General features: G+C 44.9%; 1 protein-coding gene across 1 annotated transcript in view; it reads right to left on the reverse strand.

Annotated features, from left to right (window-relative positions):
- The window catches only part of LOC134017912 (unconventional myosin-X-like), a 90,642-nt gene extending 70,017 nt beyond the window's left edge, over positions 1-20,625 (reverse strand). The window contains 1 exon segment of the mRNA XM_062458044.1: positions 20,345-20,625. Coding sequence (XP_062314028.1) covers positions 20,345-20,365 — 21 coding nt within the window. The 5' untranslated portion in view covers positions 20,366-20,625.
- Between the last annotated feature and the right edge of the window lie 388 nt (positions 20,626-21,013).

Here is a 21,013-nt window from a genome sequence, read left to right on the forward strand (position 1 = left end):
CCCTGCCTGCTGCCACCCTTCTTTTCCTGGACTCTATCGCCCACACTGCATGGCACATTCCCTGAACACTTCCTGTTTTCATCCTGATATTCAAATCAGCCACACAGCCAGACTGCTGTGTGTGAGTGAGAGTGTGTATGCAGGTGTGTGTGAGTGTGTGAATGCAACTGTGTGTGTGTGTGTGTGTGGGGGGGGGGGGGGGGAGAGTGTGTGGCCATATAGTAAGTGACTCAGGCATCCCCATGTTTATGAACAGACAATGTGGCGATATGGAGAAGCAATAACAGGAATCTGGGCCTTGCCGCTCACACACGATCGCATCCTCCCAGCTGTGCTAGCCTCTGTCTGTTTACATCAAGATGAAGACTCCCTTGGTTACCTCCCTTGGTTACCAATATCCCTGACCCAAGACCTACTCAGGTCCCGGTCACATTGCAAGGCTGCAAATGCTCCAGCACAGTAACCTTGACTACATCCCAGACAGACAGATGCCATCTGACACGTCTGTCCATTCTGAGCTTCAACAAAACGTATACACCAAGTATTTGTCCTGGCACAGACCTGCATGTCCCTGTCTGATACCGGACAAAGGCTATGCATCACCAGAGAGATTAGATAGAGTGAGACACAGAGAGAGACAGAGAGACAGAAAGACAGAGAGACAGAGAGACAGAGAGACAGAGAGACAGAGAGACAGAGAGACAGAGAGACAGAGAGAGAGAGAGAGAGTGTGAGTAATGTGCCCAACAGAAAGCTAGCAGATCAATAGCAACGGGTTTCACACTAGGAAACATGATACAAGGCCATCACTCCCAGTCAGCCATCCTCATTAACTATTAACAACAGGCCTCCACGTGCTGTCAGCTCACCACGGCTCTCCAGAGCTCCCCGCTGCCTGGCCTCAGAGTCACAACTAAGATCACCACGCTGCTCTCCACCACTGATTACATGACAAGCCATCTGGCCATGTCTTTATCATTGAATAACACAGGGCGGAGATTTCCTACAAATCCAGGATGAAATCAATTCAATATCCGAAGCCTCACAAATCCTCGACAAAAGTGTGTGCGTGTGGGGGGGGGGGGATGGGGTTGCTGATGTTGTGGCCACCGTGTGTGAGATCTCCTTCTCTTTGTTGTGGCCTAGACCTGGTCTAAGACAAAGGACTCAGTCAGGCAGTCTAAAAACCTACTTCCACAGCAGTGGGCTTTTTCCAGACCGATAATGGAGCACAGCTAAATGTGGCTCGCCCCCTCACACACACACACACACACACACACGCACACGCACCCCCTCCAGAGAAAGTGCTGAGTAGACCGGAGAGGGGGGATGGGTAAACTGAGGCTGTGGAAAAGGGATCGAGGGAGAGGTGAAAGAGAAAGAGGTAAAGAGAAAGGAAGAGAGAGGAAGAGAGAGTGAGAGAGAGATTGAGTGAGAAAGACAGAGGGAGAGAGATAGAGAGAGGGAGAGAGATATGGTGGGGGTACCTGATAATGCAGGTAACCCTAACCCTAATGTCTCCCTTGTCTGTTAACGCAGCAGTGATTCTGAAGATGACAGAATCATTATTCATTTAAGATCCAGCCCTGACAGACTTCACTACTTTGAAAGGCAGGACAGTCAATTGCATTTAACCCTTCCATTTAACACTTTTCTTATTTTTTTAAGTATGTTATAGTTGAGAGCATCCGTCAACATGTGCCAACATGTCTGTAGATGCTGATGGGCAGAGAGAGAGTTGGGACCGGCTGTTATGGTGGAGGGTAGAGAGAGAGAGGCCACACAGAGGAACTTCTTTTCTCGTGACCCTCCACAAGGTTCCAGAGAGGAGCATTAACGTTGTTTACTCTGTAGTTTTAAGAAGATCAGATGGTGTTACATAACAGTAAATAACTGCAAATTACAGAGCAAGGGTTGTCGTGCTGCTAATACCCCTCATGTTGATGTCTAATCCTAGACTTGGTCACTCATTATTGCGGGAAGCCAGATGAGATGTGAGAAGTACACTTCTTAGTGCACTTGAATGACAAACGGATACTTCTTGCACTTCAGGAGCAAGAATACTTTTTGGTGCATTCAACAGCAAGCACCTTTCTTAGCGCACTTCCACAACAAAGAGTACCTCTTAGTGCACTTCAACAGCAAGCACACCATATAATGCAATTGTGCAGAGAAGAGGAGGATCATTGTCTTGTGGTTTCTAAGCAACTTCCACCATGCCCCTATATGAGCCACCTGACACACACTAGAAGGTAAAGAACAGACTTACAGGAAGGGATGATGTGACTGAGTCTCTCAAAAACCCATTCCTCGGTTCCTGGAGTGTATCCCAGAGAAACTGTACCAAGGACTCATCTCTGCTCTGGGAGATTAACTAGCTGTTTTCCTCACTTCACATCAGGGCCATTCCAGTCAGAATGCCTCAGATATGAACATGTAACGTTGTGTGAAATCCACTGTTGCATCAGCTTTGGCATTATCTCTGTGTGTGTGTGTGTGCAAAAGTGTGTGTGCACGTCAGCATGCGAGACAAGCTAGTGCCAGATGTGTGTCTTACAAACATAATGACGCTTAAGGCATAAGAAACACTAAGGCAGTTTCAGAGGAATATATCTATTGTTCCATCAACATTGGTCCCCTCAACATTGGTCCCCTCCCCCCTCCTCCCCCTCTGTATCATCCCACCTCCCCTCTGTCTCCCTAGGCAGCTCTGTCAGGGGAGGAGACAAAGGAAGACCCCCCCCCCCCGTCAAACACCCCGCCCAGGAGGAGATCCCCCCAACAAAGCCAAGCTGGGCCCCTGGGGGTGTTTGGGTTAGGGTCAGCCCCACTTTCAGAGCTCTGAGCTGGGATCAGCTGGACACACTGGGCCCTGCTGACCTGGCTAGCTACAGACAGGTGTTACACCACTCTTAGGCTAGGCACATCCATTCATGCTTGTCTCTGCAACCTCCAGAAGGTCACAATATGTGATCAAGTTCTATTAAATCAGTGTGTGTACTTAAGACTTTCAACCTCAGTCTTAAGTATGTAGCTCACAGACTAATCCAGATCAACTTGTATTCCCAACGCCTGTTTCGCACACAGTCAGAGAAGGGCTTTACAGACACCTACATATACAAGTAGCAGCACCAGACACCACCTTCCAAAATCTCAACAGAAGAACCTCAACTTGAGTGGCAAGCCATGGGCAGTGAACCAGCTGGGTAAGCCGAACCAGGCTGGCGTCCTGCGCCCTCTGACAGAGCCGTGATCTGATCCTGGAGCCCGGAGCTCCGGTTTCCCCACGCCTGGATAATGACCTCCAGTTCAGAGATTTGTTAATTCATGAGCGTTGAATATTAAAGGGCTGACAAGCCACAAGGTGCCATGGCTCTTTCTCCCCGGACCAGCTGAGCGTGAACATCACGTACGCACATCATGACAAAAGAAAGCTGATCAACCGAATCCGGCCGGGATCACTGGAAAATTAGTCACAAAAACCCTTCTGCATTGCTGAGTGCTGCGTGACATGGAGAGAGAGAGAGAGAGAGAGAGAGAGAGAGAGAGAGAGAGAGAGAGAGAGAGAGAGAGAGAGAGAGAGAGAGAGAGAGAGAGAGAGAGAGAGAGAGAGAGAGAGAGAGAGAGAGAGAGAGAGAGAGAGAGAGAGAGAGAGAGAGAGAGAGAGAGAGAGAGAGAGAGAGAGAGAGCGCAAGGTAGGGAAAAAAGCAGGCAGATTAGAAGTGGGGAGGGAAGGAGGTTGGGAGGCCCGGAAGGAAAAGGGTCTGGTTGGCATCTAGGGAGGGAAGGAGAGAGAGACTTATAAGCATGCAGGCAGGTAGAGAGGGAGGGAAGGAGAGCGGAAGGCAGGTAGATAGATGAAGAATTCATGAACTGGATAGATAAGGATTCATCAGCTAAATGAGCATATGGTCCACACAACAGGAACCCAGAGCATGTATGTGTGTAGCATTATCTCAGCTGCAGGCCACAGTAGCAATTCCAGGCGGGTGCTGGGGGAGGGAGACAAGAGTGCAGTGGAGGAGGAGAAAATTGGGTGGAGGTGGAAGAGGAGGGGAGTAGAGTAGGTGGAGTAAAAGAAGGAGAGGAGGAGGGAGACTCATAGACTCCAGACAGAGCTAATCAGTCTAGTTATTAATGAAAACACTCATCTTAATTCATGAGCTGAGGTGATTAACATAACAAAACACTGAGCTTAAAGAGGCTGTTGCAAACTGATGCTTCCTGACAGCTATGTTTCACCATGACTTAGACTGGTTATGATGAGGAGTCAGATGTTCACAGAGAGACTGTGTTCGAAGGCAGGGCTCCCTCTCTCCCCCTGCTTCTCTTCCCCCTCTCTCCCCTCCCTGCCTCCCTCTCCGTCTCATCAGTGTTGTGATAGGATAACACAGCAGGAACGCCAGAGATATTCCAGGAACACAGACCCCAGGGACAGTGTGTCTGTGTGTTTACATGTTAATGTGTGCATGTGTGTATGTGTGTTTACATGTGTGTTTGTGTGTGTGGTTATATATTCATGTGTGTCTGTGTGTGTTTATGTGTGTGTATGTGTGTTCATGTGTGTGTATATATGTGTTTGTGTCCACAGAACATCTGGAGCTGTTCCAGCAGGCCTCTGCTCTCTAAGTGAATCTACAAGCAAGTTGTTGGTGGGGGAGGTCACCAATCTGTTTATTCCCCCTGGGTCTGTCTGCTGTCATTTCCACATGCAGGACGACACACTGGATTGGCTGCTGGAAAATACATCATAAAATTGGATAAAACTAACTAGTGAAGTTATAGGAAGAAGTTCTGAGAAAAGAAGTGTGATCATCATGTTATATCCCGTACAGATTCATATACTGTACACACACTGTACAGTACATAACAAGCCCCAGGCCTGTCCAAACACACACACACCCTCCCATGCAACCAGGCCGAATATGAAATTCCGCTACAAGCTCCAAGGTGAGAGTTAGTTTCCAAATGTTACGATCTTTACACACACCTATTTTAACACATCCATTACCAACACAGGGGGGCTATAGCCCCCCAATCAGACAAGAGTAACTCTGATGGTGTTGTGGTTGTAATCGTAGTTAGCTGTGTCAGACTGCATGTTCTTCTGAACCTCAGGCTGAAGCCAATGAGATGTTGCGCCGATCACAGTCCCCAGCCCTGTGGCTACCTCTGCTTAAACTGACATTTACCAACTCTGACCCAAGTTGAACACTGGATTTTGGTGTTTCAACACCCATTGACACTTTCCTGCTGTATGACTATGTTTAGCCTGTGTTCTGCAACTCTTTCACTAACCATCTCTGGAGGAGGGAATCCCTCACTGAATTGCTCCTCCCAAGGTTTCTTCCATTTTTTCTCCTCTAGTGAGTTTTTCTGGGAGTCTTTGCTTGTCTTCCTTAAGGGTTTAGGTTGGTTGATGGGCAGTTCTATTGGCATATGTGACAAGGCTTGTAAAAACGGCTATACAAATACATTTTGATTTGATTTTGAAGAGCCTGGATATCTACTGATTAGAGAAGAGCCTGGATATCTACTGATGCCAAACACATTCACTTAGGGCCCTCTCTTGCACCCAGCGCAATTGACTTTGTCAACGACGCAAGTATCATTCCTGGTTTGCACTGGACGCAAAGCGGACTTTTCCCTCCACAGAAGCACGTCGGTAAATTAGGGAATTACTTTGCGCTCCCGGGGGCGGTGCAGCGAAAAAAGGAGGCGTGTTCCGGCGCAAACGTTCCCTTGTGCTATTTTGCAGTTTCAGAAAAACAATTCCGCCACAGACCAGGAAAAATGTAGTCTAAAGTCAATGGCGCGTTATTCAGATGCTGTTTTAAGCTTGGTCCGTGCGCACTGCTGGCAAAGCCAGGGTCTTTTTCATTGTTTTATTGTATGGCTAGCTGTGTTACATTTACATCACATTTACATTTAGTCATTTAGCAGACGCTCTTATCCAGAGCGACTTACAGTAAGTACAGGGACATTCCCCCGAGGCAAGTAGGATGAAGTGCCTTGCCCAAGGACACAACGTCAGTTGGCATGACCGGGAATCAAACTGGCAACCTTCGGATTACTAGCCCGATTCCCTCACCACTCAGCCATCTGACTCCCTGTTACATTTCTTTCATGTCAATGATTAAAAATATTTTCATGAGAAATCTCTATGTATGTGAACTTGATTTGGAACAACAGTGGCAATTTCCTCCCACGCCTGTTTAACCGAAGCTAATTTGGGAAGGTTTGTTCTCCCATGCCCATCAGAATCAGAATTCGGTTTATTCGCCATGTAGCCTATGTTACACAAACACTGAATTTACTGTGGCAGGAAGGTGCAAAAAATAAACATATACGGGTCTTAAATTAAGTAAAAAAGTACAATAGTTAAACTAATTCTAAGAACTAAACAATTTAAAAATATAACAATTAAAAAATATATACATATATATAAAAATAAGAATAAGAATTTGAATGAGCAGCATGAGTGGGCAACTTAGTGCAATAAGAAAACTGCTCTGCCTTTCCCATACAATGTCACTTCTCTATCTTTTACGGCCCTGAGGAGAACGTCGGTCTCCTCGGCTGTGAACCGCTCCTGGCGTGCGCCTGGCAAATCCGCCGTTATAATAGCAATCCGCCATGGAACAAGCGTTGCTCTTAAAGGGAATGTGAGATGACGCTCTGATTGGTTTATTGCACGTTACCCAACCACACCCATTAGTAATGTAGCTACTTCAGACCAACCCATTTTAGACTTGCGCCAGGCGCAAAGTCATTTATCCCGCCGGCAAAATAGCAACCGCGTCGGAGTCCCGCCCACAATACTTGCGCTTTGCGTTTTGATACTTGCGTTTCAGATTGTTAAAATAGGGCCCTTAGTGTCTGTATGTCTCATACAGAGGCACACACACACACACATCTCAGCACAGGAAGGATGGGTGTAGGAGTTGAGACTGAGACAGAAAGTCAGAGGTGAATGGTTGAGTACCCTATGAGCCTACATGCCAGAGCTGTGCAATCGGAGGACAATCCATCTTTTCAGACAAAGGGAGCAGATGATTAGCTCTGGTCCTGTGACAGATTAGGCTGGGCTGATACCCCCACACTGTACACAAGTGGAGGGTGTGTGTTTGTGTGTGTATTAACTCCAGACTGTTGATAGAATAGTGGTGAGTGTAATTTGTGATGTGTGATTCATCAAGGCCTTTACACAAACACACACAACCTGGCGTCTTTCCACACACACGCACAGAGTACACAACACGTACGAAGACCTGGAAAAAAAGATCTATGCACTTTAAGACCTTACTGTATAAGTACAGTAACGAAGTTTGATGCTAGTGGAGTTCCAGCCTCATATGAGTGCTAACAGCAGTCTGCTGCATGAACCTCTGGGGCTAGTTTATTGTTCTGTCTTTCCTTCCTGCGTCCTCACTTCCTTCCATCCTTTCCTATCTTCCTCCCCTCCTTTCCTCTTTTCCTTCCTCCCATCCTAACCAGTGTATCTGTGGAGGGAAGGCCATGGTCTCAGATGTCTAATCCAGCAAAGCAGCTGAAAGAAACAGACAAACTGAAAATCCCCAAAAACTGTTCTTCCTGCTAGGGTGGGATAGGCCGTCTCGAGTTACCAGAGTTCTACCATGCTTACCCAGCATGCAATGCTGGACTCCGCCAGTGACTTCATAGACAGAGACAGGGCCGCTCCAGTGGGCTGGGAGCTATGCCTGCTTGAGGATCAGGAGGACGTGAAACCCAAGTCGACGCCTCTCTCCTGGGGAGACAAGGCCAGCGAGGAGCCTGACGGGGAAGCTAAAGGTCAAGGCCGGGAATCTGGGAATCCCCAAGCAGGAATGTCTGTGAAGTGAAGGAATTTAGAGTGCCGTCGTGGAGGGCGGGGCCCGTAGGGGAGGGCGGGGCCCGTCGTGGAGGGCGGGGCCCGTAGGGGAGGGCTGGTGGGTGTGAAGGTAGTAGTGAGGATGTTGGAGGGTGGGTGTGAAGGCGTGATTTGGGGTAGTTTATGACCTGTGACAGCTGTTCCTTTAGGAGAAAGATGGATGTGAGAAAGATGGATGTGATACTATGTTTAGAGATGCGTTTTTGAGATCCATTATTGAAGCCTGGTTAGGGAATCGGGCTAGTAATCAGAAGGTTGCCAGTTCGATTCCTGGCTGTGCCAAATGACATTGTGTCCTTGGGCAAGGCACTTCACCCTACTTGCCTCGGGGGAATGTCCCTGTACTTGCTGTAAGTCGCTCTGGATAAGAGTGTCTGCTAAATGACTAAAATGTAAATGTAAGCCTAGTGCTTGCAGAGGGTGTGTGTATGTGTATGTACGAGTGTGTGTATGTACGAGTGTGTGTATGTACGAGTGTGTGTGTGTGTGTCGGTACGAGTGTGTGTCTCCTTCCTCCCAACATCCCTGCTGGGAGGAAGGAGGCTACAGCATCGGGAGGTCCCTATCCCTACATCTCTCTTTAACACACACACACACACACACACTCCATGAGCACTATTGAAGGTTCAGGGGGTAGGGTTAACCAAGCCTGTCTCAGCAATACAGGAGCAAGCAGACAAGAGACATCCCACCTACACCACCATCTCAGACACACCCTGACTGAATGTGTGTGTGTGACTCACAGTCAGCAGACAGATGATGGCAGGATTGAGATTCTGGCCGTACATAAAGACGCAGCGTCAGGCTAATACAGGTACACACAACAACTTGAATTACATTCTGATTCCCTTGGGCATGTTTAAACCCATCCCCTAATCCCTGTTAGAGGAAAACCTCTCACTTATGTTACAACAACACACATTGGACCGCCAAGCACTCAGGCTCAGATCTGACCTGCTAGAATCCTTGTCTCCCTTTAATCTCTCTCACTTCTTCACTTGTCGAACAGATTAATTAAATCTACCAGGGGGGCTCTGCAGTTTAATCATGGCATCTTATAAATAGCTGTGGAATGTGTAAGTTGTGACTGGAGCAGCATGCATACATGACTGAGGGAGCCTGTGACGGACAAGTGTGCTGTATCTTCCCCTCACCCTGCGTGCCCCAGAACCACTCATCTTTCCTCATCCCTTCACCAGGTGGAGACACCAGTCAGGAGAAAACCTGCCAGCCCCCAGCTAGCCTCTAATCACAAGTGATTACTAACATCTGATCACAACAAAAGCATTTTCCGCTGAAGGTTATATAAGAGGAGTTGAAGAGAAGGCAACTGACAACAGTTAAGGTGACAATAAACCTTTAGGGTTAGGGTTTGTCTTGATGTCTTGACAGCTTGCCCTACTAAAACTCTTGCATAAAAAAGTCTTGCACTTTCTCCAAACGTTGAGCTCTTTAAAGAAACAGAAAGAAAGCAGACAGCTGTATGGTGTTGTCTCGGTTACGGTGACACCATGTTCAAGAGACGACACATCCTACGTCACAACAATCTCCACAAACTAAAGACACAAAGCACACACACCCCCCCTATTTTGACGATCTGAAACGCAAGTATCAAAACGCAAAGCGCAAGTAACTTTGTGGGCGGGACTCCGCCGCTGTTGCTATTATACCGGCGGGATAAATGACTTTGCGCCTGGCGCAAATCTAAAATGGGTTGGTCTGAAGGAGCTACATTACTAATGGGTGTGGTTTGGGCGTAACGTGCAATAAACCAATCAGAGCGTCATCTCACATTCCCTTTAAGAGCAGCGCTTGTTCCATGGCGGATTGCTATTATAACGGCGGATTTGCCAGGCGCACGCCAGGAGCGGTTCACAGCCGAGGAGACCAAAGTTCTCGTCAGGGCCGTAAAAGATAGAGAAATGACATTGTATGGGAAAGGCAGAGCAGTTTTCTCATTGCACTAAATTGCCCGCTCATGCTGCTCATTCAAATTATTTTATATATATTTTATTTTTTAAATTGTTAGATTTTTAAATTGGTTAGTTCTTAGAATTAGTTTAACTATTGTACTTTTTTACTTAATTTAAAGATCCTGTAAAGTGGACCTGGAAACGAGTTTTAAGTTCGCCACACCACAGAATAATGTGTTATTAACTACCCATCCAAATTCGAATGAAAAAATAACACAGACAAGTATGTTAAATTAGGCTTTGAAATCGTGAAAAAATCAGCAGTCTTCTCTGCTTGAGACTGGGGGGGCGTGTCGCCTGAAGGAGCTGAAGCTCCGCCCCTCGCTGCCTAGTGCCTACTTCTGACCCAGATAATGGACGCTATGTCAAGTCGAACAAACCGTATAGAATTAGAATTTATTTGTTCAATGAGTGAAACATACAGATGCATATAAATGAAATGTTCCCCTGAGCTGTAACAGTAAAAATGGACACCAGAGACAGCAGACAGTGAGCTCTCCAACTAGGCTACTTCTAACACATTAGCTACCATTTCACCAAAATACCATCATTCTACACCGAGTAGCCTAATATCAATTTAGCGGTTTGCACTAACTCATAGCAGAGATACCTCTGGAAAAGTTATCTAGTATAATTATAACAAGCACACAGAACTGAGTGATGAACTGCCGGCGGTGGATGGTCCAGGTGCGACCGGAGGATGAACGGCCGGAGGGGCAATGCTCGGTACGGCTCCGCGCTGCAAGAGAAGCCGTATGTTGGTGAACCCCCTCTGTCTCTGGTCCATGTTAAAACTGTCCGCCGTGAAATGGTAAGTGCAGAGGCGGCTGTTGGAGTTTATCCGAAGCTTTCCATGAGCGTGGCTCTTCACAAAATCTATCCACCTATTTTTCCTTTCATTATCAATAGGGAACTTAAATGGCGTTGCAGCGCAGCTGGAGTTCTTGCATCCAGAGAAGATGCAGTTGCGGGTGGTGGGAGACATCCTGAAGCTAGCTAGCTAGATGATGTAGGCTACAATAACAGTACAGCAGGAGGAGCCATTCAGTGTTCTGACGTAGATAGGACGAAATGACGTAGATAGGGCATTTTTTGGCTCCGCCCATTAAAACCTGACCTGAAAACGGAAGAGAAACTGTTCTTCGGTTTAACTCCACATTTCAGTGTGACGAAGTTTTAGCGCTTTGCACATGCTTTCAGGAACTCATTTCACACGTATATAATGTACTTAGAAGCAAAACATGGAATTTACTTTACAGGATCTTTAAGACCGGTAGGCCCTATATGTTTATTGTGCCTTCCTGCCACAGTAAATTCCGTGTTTGTGTAACATAGGCTACATGGCGAATAAACCGAATTCTGATTCTGATCTTGATGGAGATGGGAGAAGAAACCCACCCAAATTAGCTTCGGTTAAACAGGCGTGGGAGGAAATTTCCACAATTGTTACAAATCAAGTTCACATACATAGAGATTTCTCATGAAAATCTTTTTATAATCATTGAAGAAACGTAACACGCCATAAATAAAAAAAATGTAACGTAGCTTCGCAGAAAGAAGACCCTGGCCTCACCAGCAGTGCGCACGGACCAAGCTTGCGCCCTTAAAATAGCATCTGAATAATACGCCATTGACTTTAGACCACGTTTTTCCTGGTCAGTGGCGGAATTGTTTTTCGGAAACTGCAAAATAGCACCAGGGAACGTTTGCGCCGGAACACGCCTCCTTTTTCGTTGAACCGCCCACGGGAGTGCAAAGTTATTTCGACGTGCGTCTGTGGAGGGAAAAGTCGGCTTTGCGTCGAGTGCAAACTAGGAATGACACTTGCGTCGTTGACTAAGTCAATTGCGCTGGGTGCAAGATAGGGCCCACAGTCTTCTCAGGCCCCTAATCTGACACTCGCTGGAACAACAGTGTTCTCTGCTGGGGTTAACCCTTGTGCTGCCTTCGGGTCACATGACCCAAAGGTTCATAACGAACCACCGTTGTGTTTACCCAATTTTACCCAATACAAAAACAAATAACAATTATTTTCTTTTAACCATTGCAATGTGGGGGGTCTGAGACAGCCCGACAGTTAAAAGAAAATGCTTCACTTTGTTTTTGTAGGAGGTAACCCACCCAAATTAGCTTCGGTTAAACAGGCGTGGGAGGAAATTTCCACAATTGTTACAAATCAAGTTCACATACATAGAGATTTCTCATGAAAATCTTTTTATAATCATTGAAGAAACGTAACACGCCATAAATAAAAAAAATGTAACGTAGCTTCGCAGAAAGAAGACCCTGGCCTCACCAGCAGTGCGCACGGACCAAGCTTGCGCCCTTAAAATAGCATCTGAATAATACGCCATTGACTTTAGACCACGTTTTTCCTGGTCAGTGGCGGAATTGTTTTTCGGAAACTGCAAAATAGCACCAGGGAACGTTTGCGCCGGAACACGCCTCCTTTTTCGTTGAACCGCCCACGGGAGTGCAAAGTTATTTCGACGTGCGTCTGTGGAGGGAAAAGTCGGCTTTGCGTCGAGTGCAAACTAGGAATGACACTTGCGTCGTTGACTAAGTCAATTGCGCTGGGTGCAAGATAGGGCCCACAGTCTTCTCAGGCCCCTAATCTGACACTCGCTGGAACAACAGTGTTCTCTGCTGGGGTTAACCCTTGTGCTGCCTTCGGGTCACATGACCCAAAGGTTCATAACGAACCACCGTTGTGTTTACCCAATTTTACCCAATACAAAAACAAATAACAATTATTTTCTTTTAACCATTGCAATGTGGGGGGTCTGAGACAGCCCGACAGTTAAAAGAAAATGCTTCACTTTGTTTTTGTAGGAGGTAAATTTGTCGCAATACGACGGTGGGTCACAATGACTGATGGGTCAGAATGACCCGAAGATAACACAAGGGTTAAGATGAGGACCTTAACTAACCCTGAGTGCAGAGAGTCCTACCACAGCCCCCATCCAGACATCCCTCCAAACAGATGAGGATTAAACCAGGTCACACACCTGGCACTTCTGTCTCTGTGCTTTGCTGACTACATTTTGTCTATGCTTTTATCCAAAGCTATATAGAAATAGTGCTTTTACACAATAGAAGTAGGGGCCACCTTCCTCTGTCACCCTCTATCACCATATAACCTCACTTGGACCAATCATCACCTCCCATGGCTTCTCCTGCCACTGCTACGCTGACGACACGCAGCTGTACCTGTCGTTCCCCCCAACTGATCTGGGGATCTCAGCTAGGATCGAGGCCTGCCTCAGACATCTCCGTCTGGATGACCAAGCACCACCTCCAGCTGAACCTCGCCAAAACAGAACTTCTCATCATCCCGGCCAAACCCTCCATCTCCCACGATCTCTCAATCACCCTGGGATCTGCGACGGTGACCCCTTCATCCTCTGCCAGGAACCTCGGGGTTACCATGGATGACAAGCTCTCCCTCACTGCCCACATTGCTGCGGTCTCCCGGTCGCGTAGATTCACCCTCTACAACATCCGGAAGATCAGGAGATACCTGTCTGAGCATTCCACCCAGCTGCTAGTCCAAGCCCTTGTCCTCTCCAAGTTGGACTACTGCAACTCACTGCTCACCGGTCTCCCAGCATACGCAACCCGCCCTCTCCAGAGGATTCAGAACGCAGTGGCCTGCTTGGTCTTCAATCTACCCAGACGCTCCCATGTTACCCCGCTCCTCATCTCCCTCCACTGGCTTCCCATCATGGCCCGTATCGGATTCAAGACCCTGGTACTGACTTTCCGAGCAGTGAATGGGACTGCACCCGAGTACATCAAGTCTCTTCTCCAGCTTTATACCCCCACCCGCCACCTACGGTCTTCTTCTGACAACCGTCTGGTGGTCCCACCTCTCAAGAGCGCCCGCTCCAAACCCAAGCTATTCTCCTGTCTGGCCCCCCAATGGTGGAATCAACTCCCCACCTCATCAGAGACACTGACTGTCTCCTCACCTTCAAGAAAAGGCATAAGACGCACTTGTTCCGGGAGTACAATGGTACTTAGGAATGATTTGCTGGACCTGATGTTAGCTTCCTCCAGGAACACAATGACTCTTACTGAGGGACTTGTTGCTCTTGTTGGTTAGTTGTAACTGATTTAAATTCTTGTACTCTGTGTGAATTATATTGTATTATTGTTGCTTGCTTTTTTCTACAGGTACACTCTTGCACATTTGAGGTTCATGTTTTTTAATTTGTAACTTGTTTAACTACATGCTCTTATGGTTCTCCCCATTGGCACTTATTTGCTTTTCACAACGTATGCTTCATGTTTGGCTACTCGCAATGTTTTGGAGCTATCTCGTTGTTATGATCAGTGACCTATGCTCTTGTGTAAAGCGCTCTCTTAAATGAATAAATATAAATATAATACTTGGCCTACTACGTAAAATTTTAGCTAGAGCTTGAAAGTAATCAAACCCAAATATCCCACAACTCCCTTAAAAGCCACTCCTTCATAATAAACGAACGTGCTGCCTGACTACTGCTGCTGGGAGGCAGATAGACAGGTAGCCCAATCATTGCATTAGGTCCGAATGCCGTCCAATTAGTCGGTCTGACCTTAATGCTTGGTTGTGTTTATTGGATTCCTGCGACACCTACAGACTTCGGATTAATTTCATTTTACTGTCAAACCTTTGGATTTATTTTGCTGGTTACTATCAGGATGTAAAGTTTATTTCAGCAAATATTACAAAAAGTGCTTCTGAACAGCATTGCCTACCCTGCCTTAAATCATAACACAATTTTACAATATTAGAGCATATTTGTCCAATTAATATTGCTAATACACAGGTACAGAGTAATTAGTGAAGCTATCCTGGGAGCACTAGGACCCAGGAGAAGGGGATACCCGTCTGGGTAGAGCTACAAGCTCACATTCTGGTAACTAGTGCAAAGTGCCCGTGATGCAGTTGGTGCACACCAATACAGATTACTTTAAATATAGATGATGAAATGACCATGATAAAATTAGTGGCACACACACAATTCCTGGAATTATAGATAGTTCTTCTCTCGGCTTTGGTACCTATATTTCCCACATCACAATAAAAATATCTGTCATCTTTGAAATACTTGTTCAACCTCATCTATTCTAGTCACTTATGCACATCATAAAAGCAATTTATCAATGCTCTATTTAGTACATTCATGCAAATGATAAAGTTGCCGTCATTTGTCTGCTGTTACATTATCAATTGCTTATGTCATGTTGATAAAAATGTATTGTTTCTCTGTTAATTTGTCTTACCACCACAAACATCTAGACATCTAGTTCATAACAGAAGTCATTACATGCACAACGGTTTAGCCAGTTGTCATGATTGTGGGCCTAATTCATCATACAGTGCTTGCATGTACAGTTCTAACTAGTACCGTTAACTACTTGTACACTCTTGCACTTTTGAGGTTAATATTGTTTAATTTGTAACTTGTTTAACTACTTGCTCTTATGTTTCTTCCCATTGGCACTTGGTTGCTTATCACAGTGTATGCTCATGTTTTGGATTCCTGCAATGTTTTTTGTGGTTATCTCGTTGTTTATGATCATTGACCTATGCACTTTTTGTAAACCTCTCTCTTGGAAGTCGCTTTGGATAAAAAGCGTCTGCTAAATGAATAAATGTAAATGTAGTTCTGCCAAAGAGGGTTAGGGTTTGGTATTTTTAGAATAAGTTTGTATTTTTTCCTTTATGCAATTCTGTAAAATAGTTTTGTGTATCTTTGTGTATGTGTATATATTTTCTGTATCGCATTCGCATAAATAAGACACGACAACTAACCAAGGAGATTAAATTCGTACAAACATTTTTCCTGTCATATGCCCGTTTGTGGATTGCTAAATCCATGCCTCAAGAAAACAATCAAGGAGGCTAGCTAAAGTAGTGGCACATATGCAATGTGCAGGCAGTTTTGACATCAGTAAAAACATTAATTTATGTAACAAAATTCACTGATCTAATATACGCATCCACTTTATAGGAGACTGGGTATGGTTGTAACACTTTTTTCTTCAGCACCTAAAACTAGCTTTTTTTTTTGCTACACGTCTGAAACTTTTAGGCAAAGTACCCATATTTGTCTACTACAAATTCAGTCATTAACAAAGAACCCCCTTTGAAGATTATTCTACGACGTTACCGGCAGGAAGAAGATGGAATTGCGATTCAAACAGTACCATCTGCTAACTGAAAATATGCCCCCCAAAACGTAAATAAGCTTGACATTTATTTAGTGGAAAATCGCTCATTCATAAAAAGCTCGCTGGTACTGGTAGCGATCATTGTCAGTAACAACGCAAAATGCGATATAGCCCTGTGTGGAGAAGCTGCCCCGGTAAATTGTACTACTACGGTACACTACTGCTGTGTTCGTCTTGGTAGCGATTGCGTTGGTTGAATTGGATTTAACGTTCCGTTGTACGGTTTAGGCTGAAATTAATTATTTTCATGAACAGACTGACAAAGTTTAGGCTGTGGCAATGAAGTTAATGTTAGTAGTTAGATAGACTTTTGATTTAAGTAAGGGGGGTGCCGAACATGTTCTGTCGCCGTTTGACTTCCTACAGCTGTGTAGATGTGTTTGTAGTGTCTCGCGTAGGCTACAGCGTTGCAGTGAGCAACACTGGTTTGAAACCACAGGTAATGATAATTTCACCCACAAATCGTTTACTTGTAATGTAATGTCATAATAAATCCTACAACGAAAATGTATTTGTGAGGAATGTTTATTTTAAAGATTGAAAACAGATGCATCATAGACCACTGTAGTATGTGTTGCCCGGGCAACAGAGGCTAATGTCATGATGCTAATGCTTCAGTGAAATAGTGGACTACCGTTTCCAAAAGTAGATGTGGGCCTACTTCCTTAATAATATCAGCTAATATTGTACATTACATTTCATAATTGTGTTTCACATCACAAAGTAAAATGAGTAAATAGTTATCACCCTGGCCTCTTTGCTTGTGGCGTTTCTGCAGCTGCCTTGCAGTAAAGCTATAGTTAGCCTAGCTATCCCCCAAGTTAACAGACGTGAAACGAATGTTCTGCTACAGGTAGTCACGCGTGTTTTCGTGACGTTAGTGACGTAGTAACGTTAGTAACGTCAGTGACTGTGGCTAGCAAATTAGCCACCGTTAGCTTCACTTTTCACCACAAAAACGCAATTTCTACTTAAACCATGTAACGGAACGTAAATAAAAATACAACCAACGCAATCGCTACCAAGACGAACCTTTTGACACCGCCGTTGTGTATGTAGTCCAAATATTGACTGATCCTTAGGGGGGCGAAAATAAACAATAACTAGAGAGGGTACAATTTCTGGGGAAATTGTAGGGTGTGCTTGCTTGCGTCGGTTGGACAGGGGTCCGTTTTTTAATGACATTTTTACAACTGATATTTCTGTATTTTATATAAAAATGCATACTTATTATTTATAAAGATTACATAGATTTAAAAGCATTTTTTTTTTGCTGCTCATTTACAACTGAAAATACGAGTCAAGTGTAGAATGAAATGGATGTCTTATTTCCCCAAGAGGCAAGAGGCAGCCTCATCGTTGAATCAAAACGAATACATTTGGCAGACCGGTGTACAAATTGACCTAATCTCTATGACTTAAACGTCCTTTTAAGTTTTTCCCTTCTCGTGATATTTTCATGCATTTAGCCTACTCATTGCATTCATTCATTAATAAAGAACCCCCTTTGAAGATTATTCTACGACGTTACCCGGCAGTAGAAGATGGAATCGCGATTCAAACAGTACCATCTGCTAACTGAAAATATGCCCCCTAAAACGTAAATAAGCTTGACATTTATTTAGTGGAAAATCGCTCATTCATAAAAAGCTCACTGGTAGCGATCATTGTCAGTAACAACGCAAAATGCGATATAGCCCTGTGTGGAGAAGCTGCCCCGGTAAATTGTACTACTACGGTACAGTAGTAGTACAGACTAGACTACTGCTGTGTTCGTCTCGGTAGCGATTGCGTTGGTTGAATTGGATTTAAAGTTCCGTTGTACGGTTTAGGCTGAAATTAATTATTTTCATGAACAGATTGACAAAGTTTAGGCTGTGGCAATGAAGTTCAGGTTAGTAGTTAGATAGACTTTTGATTTAAGTAAGGGGAGTGCCGAACATGTTCTGTCGCCGTTTGACTTCCTACAGCTGTGTAGATGTTTTTGTAGTGTCTCGCATAGGCTACAGCGTTGCAGTGATACACTGGATTGACACCACAGGTAATGATAATTTCACTCACAAATCGTTTACTTGTAATCTAATGTCATAATAAATCCTACAACGAAAATGTATATGTGAGGAATGTTTATTTTAACGATTGAAAACAGATAACGCTACATCATAGACCACTGTAGTATGTGTTGCCCGGGCAACAGGCTAATGTCATGATGCTAATACTTCAGTGAAATAGTAGACTACTGTTTCCGAAAGTAGATGTACTTCCTTAATAATATCATCTTATACTGTACATTACATCACAATTGTGTGTCATATCACAAAGTAAAATGAGTAAATAGTTATCACCCTGGCCTCTTTGCTTGTGGCGTTTCTGCAGCTGCCTTGCAGTAAAGCTATAGTTAGCCTAGCTATCCCCCAAGTTAACAGATGCGAAACGAATGTTCTGCCAAAGGTAGTCACGCGTGTTTTCGTGACGTAGTGACGTTAGTAACGTCAGTGACTGTGGCTAGCAAATTAACTTCAGCCTAAACCATGCAACGGAACGTAAATTCCAATACAAGCAAGTCAATCGCTACCAAGACAAAACTTTTGACACCTACGTTGTCTATGTAGGCCAAATATTGACTGAGTTTTAGGGGGGCGAAAATAAACAATAAATAATAATAAATATATATGTGAGAGAACAAAGGTTGTGCTCTCCCCGAAGGCTTGAGCACACCCAATGAGTAAATAGTTATCACCCTGGCCTCTTTGCTTGTGGCGTTCCTGCAGCTGCCTTGCAGTAAAGCTATAGTTAGCCTAGCTATCCCCCAAGTTAACAGATGCGAAACGAATGTTCAGCTACAGGTAGTCACGCGTGTTTTCGTGACGTTAGTGACGTAAGTAACGTCAGTGACTGTGGCTAGCAAATTAGCCACCGTTAGCTTCACTTTTCGCCACAAAAACTTAACTTAAGCCCAAACCATGCAACGGAACGTAAATTCCAATAGAAGCAACGCAATCGCTACCAAGACGAACCTTTTGACACCGCCATTGTGTATGTAGGCCAAATATTGACTGAGTTTTAGGGGGGCGAAAATAAACAATAATAATAAATAATAATATACATGTGAGAGAACAAAGGTTATTGGGTGTGCTCTCGCCGAAGGCTTGAGCACACCCAATAAATAATATATATGTGAGAGAACAAAGGTTGTGCCCTTGCCGAAGGCAAAGCACACCCAATAATATATATGTGAGAGAACAAAGGTTGTGCCCTTGCCGAAGGCAAAGCACACCCAATGATAATCCAAACAACGTCAATCGCTGCACTGCACTCCGTTGGATTATAAGGAGGACACCTGCAAGATACGAACTTTGCAGAGTGTCCGGTTAATTCTGTGATCGTGGGAAACAAAACCCATTCTAATTTGAATACACACACACAGATTCCTGTCATTATTAGAGAGATGCTGCAGGTCAAAGGGTGTTGAGTGTGCAGGCGCTGGAGCTTTCAACATGGGCAGGCTGGGAGAGACTGGCAGGGAACATTGGGCAGGGGAATGGGGGGGCGTGGATATAGGGAGATACTGGGGACAGAGAGAATGCCATCCTTAAGTGTGTGTGTGTGTGTGTGTCTGTGTTGATGACAAAAAAGGATTAAGTTGCTGATGAAGACATAGAAATGGATAGGTAACCAACCCCTGTGTGTTCTCGGTGACTAAACACCTCTAATTAAAACAAAAACCAAGCCACGGGGGAGCGAGTGATGTCACCGAATGTGAGTCAAGGAGGTCGGAGCACGAGACAAACTACGACAGAGCGGGTTTCAGTGTGAGATTTGGATCAGACACCTTGTTTAAAACGACAAATAACTGAAATGTAGAAGTTGTGTAACGGGGTATAACTTCTCATTTGATGAACTTCCCGGTAATCCCAGCTGTATCCTCATCCTGTATAGACGAGCCCACTGTGCAGCGGACTCTCAGTAGCCTATAGTGTGCCACCGATGTAGTGTTCTAACCTCATCATAGAAATGGCCAAACTGTAAAAAAGGATTCTGAAATAAGAATAGCTGTGCCAGTCGGACTCCAGACGGTGTCCACAATAACTCGTTTGAACTCAAGCGCTTGAACAGGAGGCAGCAAAAGCGTAATGAAAGAAGTCGTTAGGATGTAACAAAGACAGTCGGACTACGGGATCACGAATACTTTTAGGAATATACCATTGTTTTACAATCCACAGTGCCCAGTATGATGCGCATAAAGGAAATGTCTTACCTCGACAAAGAAGGAATCCATTTCACAGAATTCGTAACCGCTAAACCCTCAGAAATCTCTAACTCAGGCTACCACATTTGCGCTGAGGAAGACGGAGTATTCCCAGAGGCTTTCCATTCGTGAGCTCAAGAAAGATGATCAATTCTCCGTGTTCTCCTTCTTTTCGAAACTTGTATCCAGTCCGGTGAAATTACTAGTCTAAAAACGTTGATTTCATTCAATGATAAGGCTTCTGCAGGATCAAAACATTTTAAAACAAGCCCAATCACAGCTTCGACGCCGGGGCGCAGGCGAGCCCGTGCGCTGCTCTACTATGATCTGACCGGCATTAGTGAGACCGGCTTATTATTCAGAGAGGCGGGGCTTGAAACAATAACCCCTCCCACGGAACACACCCTAAATATAACGATCAATACACTGATTTACTAATGACAACGACGTGAGGGGTGGAGGTGGTGATCATGATTTGAATTGGGTGACGATGAGGATGACCAAGAAGAAAAGGAATAAGTCTGTCTCCCCACCTTCAAGAAAAGGCTCAAGACGCACTTGTTCCGGGAGTACAACGGTATTTAGGAATGATTTGCTGGACCTGATGTTAGTTTCCTCCAAGATTACAAATGACTCATTGAGAGACTTGTTGCTCTTGTTGGTTAGTTGTAACTGATT

Source organism: Osmerus eperlanus, chromosome 3, assembly GCF_963692335.1.
Source record: "Osmerus eperlanus chromosome 3, fOsmEpe2.1, whole genome shotgun sequence".
NCBI lineage: Eukaryota > Metazoa > Chordata > Actinopteri > Osmeriformes > Osmeridae > Osmerus > Osmerus eperlanus.